Source organism: Anguilla anguilla, chromosome 13, assembly GCF_013347855.1.
Source record: "Anguilla anguilla isolate fAngAng1 chromosome 13, fAngAng1.pri, whole genome shotgun sequence".
Lineage (NCBI taxonomy): Eukaryota > Metazoa > Chordata > Actinopteri > Anguilliformes > Anguillidae > Anguilla > Anguilla anguilla.
The window spans coordinates 6,676,187-6,689,418 of NC_049213.1; the positions used below are offsets into that span (position 1 = coordinate 6,676,187).

Genomic DNA, 13,232 nt, shown 5'->3' on the forward strand with positions numbered 1-13,232 from the left:
ATACTGACTAGTGCAGTGCCATACTTTCGCTCCATGTTTAACCACTGATGTGTGTTATTAACTCAATACAGTGTCCCTGTTCTTGAATTCTATACAGTGTCCGATTTTTAACACCACACTGTGTTCCTGTTCTTCAACTCTATACAGTGTTCCTGCTGTTTAACTCCATTTAGTGTCCCTGTTCTTTAACTCATACAGTGTTTCTGTTTTTACCTACATTACCCGGTAAATATGCTTTCAGTGTAATTAGCTAGCTATCAGCACAAAGCAGATTCAGAGCAGCCAGTGTTCTGAGTGAGAGAATGAACTGAGCATGTGCAGAGAGATGCTGAGTGCCAGGAGAGACAGTTCTGCATGTGAAAAGTAGATATGTGGAAGTGAGCTGAGCGTGTCAGACAGAGGTTTGAGCGAGAGGCTGCGCAAACACAGCTTTCTGTGCACAAATTAATGTTCTGCTCGCTCAACTTGTGGCATTAATACAATGTGATGTAAACCCTGAAGTAGGTGTAACGCTTGGTGTAGTTTAGTTTTTGTTTTATTATTTTTGCACAATTTAAAAAATACACAAAAATGACAAAGATAAGAAATAATATACAGTGCAGGGAGAGGCAGAAAACCCAGTGGGCTTATTTGAAGCCTCCACCTAAATAGCATAGGTATTGGGCATTTCTTTGCAACACGTAATCTAGCTGCCCTTAAAATGTGTTTTTGGCTAATGCCTTCACTTTGCTAAACGTAAATATATGTCTAAAACATAACAATAATTTTAAGACTGAAGCAAGACTGCAATGCTTATAGTACATAAGGGGACGTACCTTTTCTAGATCGTATAGAAAAGCCTAGAATTGGAAGAAAAAAAAAAAGAATTGATTTTCAGTCAGAAGTTCAATAGTTGACAGTTTATACACTTATATTTGCTGCAGGGGTTGCCTTGCAATAGTGAATTAAATAATTATGGTACCAAATGGTAAATGTCATTATTCAGGTTATTCAGATTAACCAGCTTTTCATTGACAAAAATGTGTCCGTCTCCGTCTCGGTTGTATTACACAGGGGTTTCTGTCGTTCACTGTAACAGAAACTCGGAGGCATAGATCACTCGCCTCCCAGTTCTGCTTCGACCGGTAGCCCCCTTTAATGGGGGATTTGCTCTGTAGACCTTAAAGCCTTGTGGGTATTTCGGTCTTTGCGTAGAGCGGGTGTTCGGCTTGACCTGTAGACAGTGGGGAGGCTTTGCCCCCCGCTAGCTCAGCGCTAACTCCGGCGTGATTAATGGGCAGCGGGCCGGGGCCCTGCTCCGGATTATCTTACCAGTCTGGAGTTCCTTCTGCTGTCCTTCTGCTGGGAGGAGAGGAAGTCCATCTCCCCCTGATGGCCCTCCAGGTACTCCCTGCAAACACAAGCGCAGATGTGACCGTGAACCCGCGGTCTAACATTTCACCTTGGGCAGTTTGGGTCAGGGCCGTCACCCCCTGATGGTATGTACTGCAAGGGCAGGGTTGTGTTTAACAGCACCCCAAAAGAGCCTTCCACTGTCCGCCCCCCCCCCCCCCCCCATAACCTTCTTCAGTGGAACAAAGCACAGTATTCAGTCTTTGGTCATATTTTGGTCACAAGTTTGCGGGGAAAAAAAGTTCTAATTTGTCAACTGTGAGAATATATTTTCCCAGACAAGAGAAACATCATGAAATTACGTTTACACTGCAAACCACATTTTGTGCACTTTTAGAAGTATTGACTGTGCCATAACCACACAAAAGCCACAACATCCATCAATGAAACCAAGAGGAACTTTTGCTTAAATGGTCTTTAGCCAATGAATTAAGCAGTCTCCATGAAGAAAGTTAAGCAAGTGTCAAAGTGTCCATTTAGTGAATAGCCTCTGTTCAGTTTAATTAAGCTGTCTCTGTTAAATCAATTAGACTGTCTCTATTCAGTGAATTAAGCAGACTCAAATAATTAATTAAGCAGTCTCTTAAGCTAGTTTCTTCCATACACTGAATTGACGAGGATATAAAAGAGGTATAGACCATCACCTGAAGTAATGCCCCATCACCCTATTGGCTCCTGCATAAACGTTGAAACAGTATTGCCTCCTGGGAAAATTCTTGGAGGAGTTCGCTGAACCTCATCCCTCCCAATGATATGGAATGATGCAATGCAAACACAACGCAAGGCTACTGCAGTACCTTTTAGGGTGGAACTCCCTGCATCGCATGCATGTAATGGCTCATATCATTCCCGGATTTTTTGCGTTTTTTAACAGGGGTTATTTTATGACCAGGACTTTACAAAATGAATGGTGAATTTGAGTGGAATAACCTTGAGAAATGTTTCCTGGCACAATGCTAGATATTCATACTGTAATAGTAAATTCAACATTTTCCCCCAGTGGTTTCCCATATAAGTCCTTTAATATGATACTATTCCTGGAAGTATTGAAGTTTTTATTAAGTTTTTTTCCTGTTACTGTGATAACACAACCACTGTGGATGAACTCGCTCCTTCCTGTTGAGCTGAAGTTTAAGATGGACGATTTCACCGCTGAGCTACATGAAAACTCCTCTGAAGATATGTAAAAGTTATGAAAAAACACTGTACGAGTGTTAAGAAAAAAAGACATGTAGTGTATTCATTCTCAGCAAAAAAAACACTAAAAGGGATTCAATTGAGGTTTCTAGATTCATTAAAGGATTTATAAAATTCTTAGTCATCTTACTGAGCAGAAATGTCAGTCAGTAAAATGTTGATGCCATGTAGGGGCTATGTAAACTGTGAAATCTATCTGTCTCACTCAGCACAGTTGTTAATGTGAACAAATGATGCATTTACATTGCACATGTTGTTCATGTACGAACGCTGCATCAGCAGCCAGTACAGTGAGGCAGTATGAGCATGCCAAACAGTTGTTATTAACCAAGCTTGTACTTAACCTCATTCATTTTTATGGTACAGTTCATTACAAAGAACTGTAGCCAAATGTGATTCACAGATGATAAACTAACAACCATGAAGGACTAACTAAGTCCTCAGCACACAAAGAGAATTAAAGAGGGAGGCAGTACTGGAAGAGCAGTGTTCAGTCTTCACTGCAGTGTTCAGTCCTCACTGCACAGAGAGAATTAAAGAGAGAGACAGTACTGGAAGAGCAGTGTTCAGTCCTCACTGCACAGAGAGAATGAAAGAGGGAGGCAGTAATGGAAGAGCAGTGTTCAGCAAGCAGTGTTCAGTCCTCCCTGCACAGAGAGAATGAAAGAGGGAGGCAGTAATGGAAGAGCAGTGTTCAGTTCTGGAGATGTGTTGAGAGGCTCTGGTACTGCAGAAGGCACTTACTTTAGCCCCTTGCGCAGGGCCTGGAATATTTTGTCCACCTGCTCGGGCTGCGGGCCCCACAGGGTGCTGCTCACCCGGCCTGTAGAGTGAGGGATTCTGGAACTTTTCCGGGCCGTGCCTTTGGACCGCAGCGAGCTTCTCACCGAGGAGACCCTGCGGAGAAACAGAGTTAGATACGGCTGACAAAGACGGGGTAAACTGCAATGCAAGACTTCTTTTTTTTAAGCAATAGTTCCATCAAATGTGACAGTATGAACAAATTCATGAAGTTCTTTTCATTAGACATGGTAACTTCCTAAAACAAATGTCCAATTTTTTTGCTTGAGGAAACATCACCTCGCTTGTATAATATGTAATATATTTTTTTACAGAATTTTATTATTTTCTTGTATGCATTTCCATAAAAATATTTTCTTCACTGCCTGAACATTACTAATCGGTTATGCAAAAATCAATGCCTCTCGGTTATTAAGGGGGACCAGAAAATGCCAGTGAGAAGTGTTGCAGTGTGAATAAGTGATGATGTCATCAAATACCGCATTCCGTTCGCTTGTGAGTTGCACTTGTCAAACTAGCTGAGCAGCAGTATCTACTGCTCCTTTCAGAGAGCTATGTACTGAACAGCAGGAACTACAAAAAGAAAATTTGAACCTATCAAATTTTCCAAAAAAAAAAAAAAATAAATAATTTTTAAAATCTGTAAAATTAAACAGATTATGCAAAAAAAAAAAGTCACAGTCTACCAGTTCCAGGGTTTTTGTGAACACCTGTCACGTTTGTGCTTAAATGTCTTCGCAATCATAAATTTTTTTCAGTATTTTCAAACTTTATATCATTACCTTGCTACGATGAGCCAACAGTCTAATATACAGATTTTCTAAGAATGCATTTCAACCACAAAAAGTATCTCAGTTACCACACTGTTTCTCAGGCTCAGATATCAGCAGAATGAGTCTGTTTTTCAGTATGAACTGCTCAGGGTCAGGATGTAAATAAGAATCCCTGTCAACCTCCTTCTTAACCCCCTATAACTGTTTACACAGTGGAGAGTTTCAATAGTACCTGTTAATCAAAATGCTGTGAATACGAAGATGCCTGGCTGCCAACCAGCAGAAGGAATCTTGGGAAACTCGCAGTCTTAGTGAGTGTATGTATACAATGTTAGTGGGATCTCCTTCCTTATATAGACCATAGGGGCAATGATTATAATGTCACAGTAGGTTTCTCTTCTGTTATGTTATTTCAGTGAATTTTCTTGCTTAGACCCGCCATCCTGTTACCAACAATATCACATTTTAATCTTCTGTCACGTGCGTTCTTTGGGCAATACCGTGCACGTTTTTTTTCCCTGTTATTTTTTAAAGCAGAGGATAAAGAGAGAAAATGACAGCTGCACCCGAGGAACCAATATTATAAAATAATATAAAAACAACGCACACGGTCAAGAATCCTGTTACAAGAATGTATGAATTATTAGCACATTTGTTTGTGTTTTAATACCCCCAACCAAGCCAGGGTCTTCTTGGTGAACTCTTATCCTCAGTTTGCTTTCCAGCCCTGGAAAAACAAAGGGATAAAGCTTTATGTCGTGTTTTTCAAAAGACTTAAATCATTTGTCTGCTTTTATTTAAGCCCAGCTCCGGAATAGTGTTGCAGTTTGGCCCACTCCCATAATTCTTTGCAGTGCGGTTGCAAGGCGTTTACATGCTTGAAACAAGCATACATGGACCAAATTTTTAATGTGGAGTTAACCCTTGTGTTCAGTTTGGGTCAAATTAACCACATTTTAAACTTTTAGAGAAAGAAACTTTTGAGAGATATATTTCATAACCAGTGACTACACCAGCGTAAACTTGGTTTTTGTTTTGCGTTTCTATTTGTTGGTCATCATTTGCTTCATGTATTTCGCTTTTATGGTTTCTTTGAATTTAGGATAAAGATGAGCAATAATTCAGAATGCCAGTTCAAAACAATAAATATCAATTATCTTTTGCGTGAAAATCTTGTTTCATTTAAAATTTTCACAGAAAAACATGATTTATGCCCCATGCCCCCACATCTTCATTACAAAAGAAGGCCTTTCATTGTCAAATGTGATCTAGCAGAGGTACTGGCTACCATATATCGTTTATATTGTTTGGACATCAGATTGTTATTGAGTATTTTTGCATTTCATTTCTGCATTGCTTTTAAAATCCCAGTAATGTCTGTGGTATATTTGATCCAGACTAATAGTTTCACAGGTGCTAATAAGCACAGTAACAGAACACAAAGTGCTAACAGTAAAATTGTTAAGATTGAAAAAACGGGTGGAGCTAGTTGGGTGATCCTGTTAAGGCTCTGTTCTAGTATGGGTATGGTCCCCAAACTGAAGACCAATTTAGCAAAATGCCAGAGACGGATCACTAACGATACCTGTTCTGCTCAAAGTGATATAACTTTAAATAATGCAAGCCTAATAAATCAAGACTCAACATTTTAGCCACAAGTAGAATAGAGTAATGTTATCAAAGCTTAACAGTAGGCATGTTGCCTTTTTTTGGTTTGGCTTGGTTAACACTGCAGTCTGGACAAATGATAAATAACTAATAACTAAGTTAGCTAGCTAGCTAGCTAGCTACCTAACGTTACCATCTAATGTTTGCTAACTTCCAACTCAAGGTCACGGTCTTGAAAGCCTGTTAGCCTGTGACATACAGCCACTACAGATGATTCAGAACACTGCTGCCCTGTTTGTCTTCAACCTTCCCAAAGTTCTTGCATGTCACTCCCCTACTGAGGTCACTCCACCGGCTATTAAATTCAATTCAGTTTTATTTGTGTAGTGCTTTTTACGGAGAACTGCCACAGACACAGCAGCTCTTCTGTCTCACAGTGCTGGCTGCAGGCTACTTGCTCCACATGCAGGAAGAGAGTCTGGCCGCATTCAGATTTTCCACAGCTTAATGGAACTACATCGCAAAACTCCCAGCCCATTTCTCCAGAGAAAATTGCCAAAAGTCAATGAACTGACACAAGACTTTGAGTGATTAGTAAACCTTCCCCCCCCACCCCCACCTCTTCTCCATTCCAGGAAGCACATTCCTGTGTGTTGCCCCAGAGTTCAAAACATGTGGTTTTCCCCCCTTTCTACCATGCTCAAAGCACAGACACCGGGCCGACGAACCCCTCGTGTGGCACAGATTCTCTCTAGGTCGCCTCTTATCCCCCAGACGGTCCTTCGGAACGTTCTGTTTCTTTCTGTTAACAAGCATCTGTCTTCAGTGATGAAATGTACTTCCTGTGAACTTGGAGATGCTTGGTGACAGCCTCTCGAATAGGACAGTGTGAATTCCATTGGCTGTTTTGCAGTACATCACGGCTTGATGGGAGAAAAATCACTGTTTTCTTGCAACAAATTCTGTGGTGTACGAAATGCCCTTCTCTAAAGTAAACAAGCCTTTCTGTTTCCAGAATTATACCCAGATTAAATGTAATCCTGAAAAGAGAAAGAGAAAACACCATAGACGTGCACCGTGCGTCTCGTGCATCAGTGAATGGAGCTCTTCATGCTCCACTGGGTTTCCCTTTCAGAACGGAACACGGCCGAATCTATCGCAGCAGCTTCGACTGAACACATACTATAAGTCATGGAGCATATCGAAGGGAAAATGTTTTTGCATTGCATTGTAAACGTCTGTAGCTGCGGTATGGGGACAGAAGACTGAGCAGCCGCACACGCCATCCAGTACGGAACTGAGCGTCTGCGTCACTGCGCCTGTGTGTGCCCAGAGAGCACAATCAGCAGGCTGAAAGAGAAGCTCTAATATGAGCACAAACGTGATGTCATATTTGTGCAATGTCTGTCAATGAAGAAGAGCATGCTGGGAGCTGGGATGCTTTCAGCGCTATCGTGCTTAGTTTCCTCTGAGCGGAAACAGAAGCCGTGGGGAAGAGAAAGAGGGAACGATGCAAATTATTAAATATTCAACAATATAAAGGAATACAAAATATGAAATATGTATGGGCCAATAAAAAGCGTACACCTTCACTTTGATCTGTCCCTTTCCTAACAGCTGTGCATCGTGCTACTGTGTTTTTGGCGTCACAGTCTAGGATATTTCCCCGAGATAATAAGTGCCAGATCAGGCTGTTTCTTCATTTATGGACTCAAGTGAAAGAATAACTAAACAAACTGGAGAGCTACATTTTGTCATAATGCAGAAATATGTTCCCAGCTGCAGAACCCTATTCCAGTCAGTTGTAAGACTCTGTGTTACACTTGATTTTCTTTTGTCTGTAATTGTACTAAAAGACATGAATCTTCTACTGTAAGCAAGCTTTCAAAACTAAGAATTACAAGAGAGCATGCAAGCCTGAGATCCAAAAAAAGAAAAAAAAAAAGATCCCTGTATAGAATATCATTCCTGTAATTCCTGGAAAGAGAGCAGTCCAGAGCCATTAAATATATCACCCGAGGTGTATATGTTACGCACTGTCCACAGAGAGTAAACAAAGGACTGCTAGTCGTTCAGCAGAAAGATGTGCTGCCAGACAGCGGATAATGAATGTGACAGCACGCAGAACCAAAACAACAGACACAGATTTTAGTCCATGCCATTAAAGAATCAGCCATCTTGGCATTCATAGCCCAGGATGTATTTTGTTTTACACTTGAGAAGGATAGCGATTGCAAGCGATAACTTAATTTTCATGGAGTACAGAGGAGCTGTAATGTCATTGTGAAACTGTGAACTCTCTGGGCCCAACGCATAGTACTGGAAATTCCCAACATATTTGTTTATTAATGAATGCTTTCTTTTTCCAGTGCAGGCCATATTACAGTACTGAAGCAATGGAGTCTCTCAGGACTGGGATATTCCCTCTACTGGTTCACCAACATTGCTTTCAGTAAGAACCCTCTCTTCCCCGGAACTCTGTCCAGACCCATTTTTCTTCATCTGTTCACCACTATAGGCCACTGTTGCATGACTACAATAATTCTTAGTTTCATTCCAAACAGCTCTGGAACAAAATGAATTCATCTGGTCAATACATTTAGGATAGAGAAGACATAGCAATTCAGTAATGTGGCCATTTTTAATAATAGCGCTCCCGAGTTTGCTCAAGCAAAGACCTCTTAAATAAATTGTGTACTATCAGTCTTTTTCTCTTCATTGGTAAAAAGTTCTCACATGTTTTCAGTTTAGAGAAATGATGTGACAGTCTGTCTTGAAAATAAAGTTTTTTCCAGATGAAAGAATGGGATTGGTGAGGTTTGGACTGAACAGAAACAAACCCACTTTAACCAGTTACTTTTGCATCTGAAAGAACAAAACTAATAACTCATAAAATAATTAGTCTCAAAATAATAAATAATTATCATGACATATCCTTATTTTTCACATAATTGATTATTATTGACTGACAACTGCATTGTTCTGGGTATATAAATGAATGCAAGAGTGCCTCATCCGCAAACAGCAGGAACTCTGCCTGTCTTACTGGCTTATAGTCAATCAGTTAAAGGAGGGGAGACATCTTTGTGTATTTTTGTGCATCTCTGAGCCATTCTGGGGAAATGGGTTACACATTATTCAGTTGCACAAGCAGAAACACATGGCAGTCAATCCGTAAAAGGCAGAACCAAAATGGAGTTGTCACAGTACAAATTGCGTCTCGTTAATAATCTCATTCTGAATCTCTGAGAATCTCACGGAAAAAATCTCAGAGGACATGAGAAGTGTGTCAGAAAAACCATCATGTGAACCGCATGACGCAATACTCTGCTGCCCAAAGCACATCTGTTTCTAATAAACCCTCTCTGATTGCAGTGAATTAGGGAGATCGTACAGTATTAAAAGACGTTCATCTAAACATTTATGCTAGACTGTAATGTGGATCCTTAAGTACCAGTCAGCACCTTACAACCGAGCTTCAGCTGGTGAATTAGCCTGCAGTTAAAGGCTTTTTCAGGAGGGTGTCTAGACGGGGCGGGTCCTGGGCTCTGGAAACGTGAGCGGGGGAACATGTCACTGAACAGCTTAGCTGAACATGCTTTAGAAGAGCAGCGCCATCCCCATGGTAACGTGCGGAGTGACAGCTATAGCACTACAGCTTTCCTGTTCCTTATGAAAAAGTAAGCATTTCAATGACGAGCATTTCAGCTGTAAGTGTGTCCGCGGGGATCACGTCATGCCAACAGTAACACATTCAAAACGTGTAGGTTTTGAGTAGTTGCCATGGCGGTGGTGTGTAGGTTTGGCTGTTGCTATGACAGCAGTGTGTAGGCTTCAGTGGTTACTATGGCTGTAGTATGGTGGTTTGAGCGGTTGCCATGGCAGTAATGCGAGGGCCTGAGCGTTCTCTGAGGCAGAGGTGTGCACGTTTGCGTGGTTGCCATGGCAGCGGTGTGCACGTTTGAGCGGTTGCCATGGCAGTGGTGTGCGCCTTTGAACGGTTGCCATGGCAGCGGTGTGCGCGTTTGAACGGTTGCCGTGGCAGCGGGGTGTAGGTTAAAGCGGTTGCCGTGGCAGACTCACCGGCGGTGGCTGTTCAGCGAGCTGAATCCCGTGAGGGAGCGGCTCCTCCGCATCGCGCCGCCGTCCGACGGGTACTCGAACCGCAGCTTCACCGACATCCCCCTGCTCCTGTCAGAACAGCACCATTCACACACACACACACACACACACAGTTGTGGGTCAGCTGCACCGTCTTCCCGTTCCGCCCGACATACAGCCCTCTCACCCTAGCTCACCTCTGACCTTCCAGACTGTCAATTTTTTCTCTCTCTCTCCCCCTTTGTCTCTCGCTCTCTCTAAATGTCAATTTCAGTTTGCTTTATAGTGTTACAGTGGTGACGTATTTTTGTAGGCTAACCTGGATGTTTCTTCCACCGTGGGTTTGAAATCCCTACGGGAAAAAAGCAATTGAAATCTGATGAGGGTTTGAACCCATGGCTCAAAAATGCGAACTTTTATAATACACAGAAACATGGAAACAACATATACAACATACAACAACTATGGCCTACAACACTAATAATAATAATAATTATCATTATTATTATCATCATCATCATCATCATCATAATTTCTACAACAATAATAATAATAATAATAATAATAATAATAATCACATCATGTAAAATAACTATTAACATTAATTAAGGTATGAAGAACATAACAAAAATGATAATATATTTGTCATAATATAAACAAATACGCATATATATACGTATAGGTTTAAAAAAACTCATTATGGAACAGTAAGTTAACTTTTTAAGATAGGTCAACAAATAACAATAATAAACTAATCAATTTTTCAAATATAATTACATATAGAGTGTTCGCTTTTTGTCCCTCATCTTGTGGCATGTGGCTACATATTTGGCTGCCTGTGGGGCTGTAGGCCTTTCTCCTAATATTATAGATATATAGATTTTGTTCTCCCTCTCCCTCTTGACCCCCCCCCCCCCCCCCCCTCCACCCCACTCGTTAAAGCACAGGGGAGTGTTTCTGTAGGTAGCTGATCTTGGCTCAGGTGTGGGCAGATTTCAAATGCAGAAGCCTCCGACCTCCCACAAACTATAACTCACGTCCTGTTTTTCATGGAGGAAGAAAGCTGCCCAGAACTGTCAGGACCACAGAAATCCACCCTAAGCACTCCGCGATCCATAACACTGGAACAGCCATACAGGCTCATCCTATTCCATCATTCCAGTGTGTGGACAAGACCCACGGTCTGGTATCTATTAAGGTTCTGTTCCAGAATGTGGATGGGCCCCACAGTCTAAAATTTGTTAAGGGTATGTTCCAGTGTGTGGATTGGCCCCATGGTCAGGTATCTGTTTAATGCTCTGTTCTAGTGTAAGGATGGGCCCCAAAGTCTGGTATCTGTTAAGGCTCTGTTCCAGTGTGTGGATGGGCCCCATGGTCTGGTATCTGTTAAGGTACTGTTCCAGTGTGTGGAGGGGCCCCATAGTCTGGTATCTCTTAAGGCACTGTACTAGTATGTGGATGGGCCCCATGGTTGACAGTGATTGTATGAGAGAGCGACATTCAACTGTCTCTAGTGATGCCCAGGGATGGGATGGGTTTCAGTTAGTGGGTATGACTCAGTGTCTCATCATGTATTAGCGACCCCTGCGGGTCGATCAGTCCACCTGCGGAGCTGCACGTGAAGTGTCTTCCTCAGACTCATGTCTTCGAGAGCCAAACTTTTAAACTGTGGTTTGATAAGAAGCAGCAGCTCACATTACATGCTTCAGAGTGCAGCTCCTGATTGGCTGTGTTCTCCCAAACTGATAATGGAGGTTATAGCAATGAGTGCTGATCAACATGAGACAATTATGAGACAAAAATGTCTGCTTTTCCACTGTAAGTGCTGACAGCTACTGTAATACAAGTTTTTAAAGCAGACATTACTTTTCTGTGTTTCCAGGTTAAAGTTACTCAAGGAGCATCATAATTCAACACAATCTTAATATTCACAAGCTATATCTCCAGGACTAGATTGAATCAGATTTACTAAGCGAGAATTCCTTCTTGTGTATTTAGATAAGTTCTTTTCAGCAATAAACCAAAGGTATCCGTTAACAGTTCCGTAGATAAATGATACGAATGCAGCCAGCGTAGCGTGGTGGCTCAGCAGATCTGAAGTGTTTGTGTTTTGTGTGTTCAGATAGAGGAAGAGAATCCGTAAATGTTTGTATGTTCAGCCAAACAGCTGCATGGTGGAAAAGTCATTACCTCAACTTTTCACATTAGGACCCCTAAGTACACATGTCATTAGAGGCAATACACCCGTAAATATATTAAGAGGTCTGTGACATGACCTATATATGTATGGAATAATGAAAACTACAAACCATACATGAATGTAAAGTAACTAATAAGCAGTAGGGCTAACCTACATCTTCAGAACAGCTTCAGTCCTTCTTGGAACGCTGTCATACAAGCTCTGGAGGGTGTGTAGTGGGATACTGGAGCATTATTCAAGTAGGAAAACCTCCTGTTCTTTGAGGGACGAAAGAGGTGCACAGTAAATGTAGCTTGAAGTCCGTGCTCCAGAACTTTCCAAAAACTTTCAATGAAGTTTAGATCTGGTGATTGTGGAGGCCATAGGTGGCATTTGACTTCATCCCGCTGTTCATAATGCCTCGTCTGAATTTGTTTAGCTGCATTTATGGGGGCATTAGTATCTTAGTGACATCATAAGGGAACAATGTTTTCATCAAAGAGTGCGTCTGCACATGTAAAATGGCTTCATGATTCTTGGCTGCTATATGACCATGCAAAGCAATCATCAGACCCAATGACAACCACGGGATCGCTATCGAGCCTATTACACATCCACCACCACGTTTAACAGCTGGATACAGACATTGCGGGTTTAAGGCTACCTTTGGCTTTCTCCATGTGAAAACCAGAGGTAGGAAAAATAATAAAAGGCTATTTTGCATTTTGCATGTTCAGTAGTTCAGGTTTTGTGCTCCTTCATGCATGAGCCTTGGATAAAAGTGGTTTCAGAATGGCCTCCCTGTTATAAGTATCAGGTTTGTCATGGTCACGATGCACACTTTTTGTTGAGACACAATCATAAAGGTTTTGATTCAGTTCTGTGGTCATTTTTGTGGCTGTTGTTTTGGTTTTATTGTTTTGCAGCTATCCTGTTAAGCATTCGTTTAGTAGTTCATGTTCATATATCATATGAACTTGAACGAATCATATATCATTTTCCACACTGTTCCTCTTGTCCCATTAAATAATTCAGCAGTTTTGTGACTGATTCACCTGCAATTCAGGCACCAACTCTTCGGCCTCTTTGGACCGCTGTTGTTTTCCTTATGTTGCTGTGGAAGTTCACATATCAAAGACTTGTTTTATAGCTGACACACTCATTGAGCTTAATCTGACTCA

General features: G+C 41.5%; 1 protein-coding gene across 9 annotated transcripts in view; it reads right to left on the reverse strand.

Annotated features, from left to right (window-relative positions):
* The window catches only part of ripor3 (RIPOR family member 3), a 54,201-nt gene that overhangs the window by 20,739 nt on the left and 20,230 nt on the right, over positions 1 to 13,232 (reverse strand). For 4 of the 9 annotated variants that reach the window (XM_035387874.1, XM_035387880.1, XM_035387881.1 and 1 more), the window contains exons 1-6: positions 12,238 to 12,281; positions 10,192 to 10,224; positions 9,855 to 9,962; positions 3,334 to 3,486; positions 1,312 to 1,390; positions 816 to 839 (exon numbers count right to left, since the gene is read on the reverse strand). In XM_035387874.1, the coding sequence (XP_035243765.1) occupies positions 816 to 839; positions 1,312 to 1,390; positions 3,334 to 3,486; positions 9,855 to 9,962; positions 10,192 to 10,224; positions 12,238 to 12,266 (426 nt within the window). In that variant the 5' untranslated portion in view covers positions 12,267 to 12,281. Of the gene's footprint in view, positions 1 to 815; positions 840 to 1,311; positions 1,391 to 3,333; positions 3,487 to 9,854; positions 9,963 to 10,191; positions 10,225 to 12,237; positions 12,282 to 13,232 lie in introns of those variants that run through there. The other 5 variants (XM_035387876.1, XM_035387878.1, XM_035387875.1 and 2 more) reach the window with 4 other exon arrangements.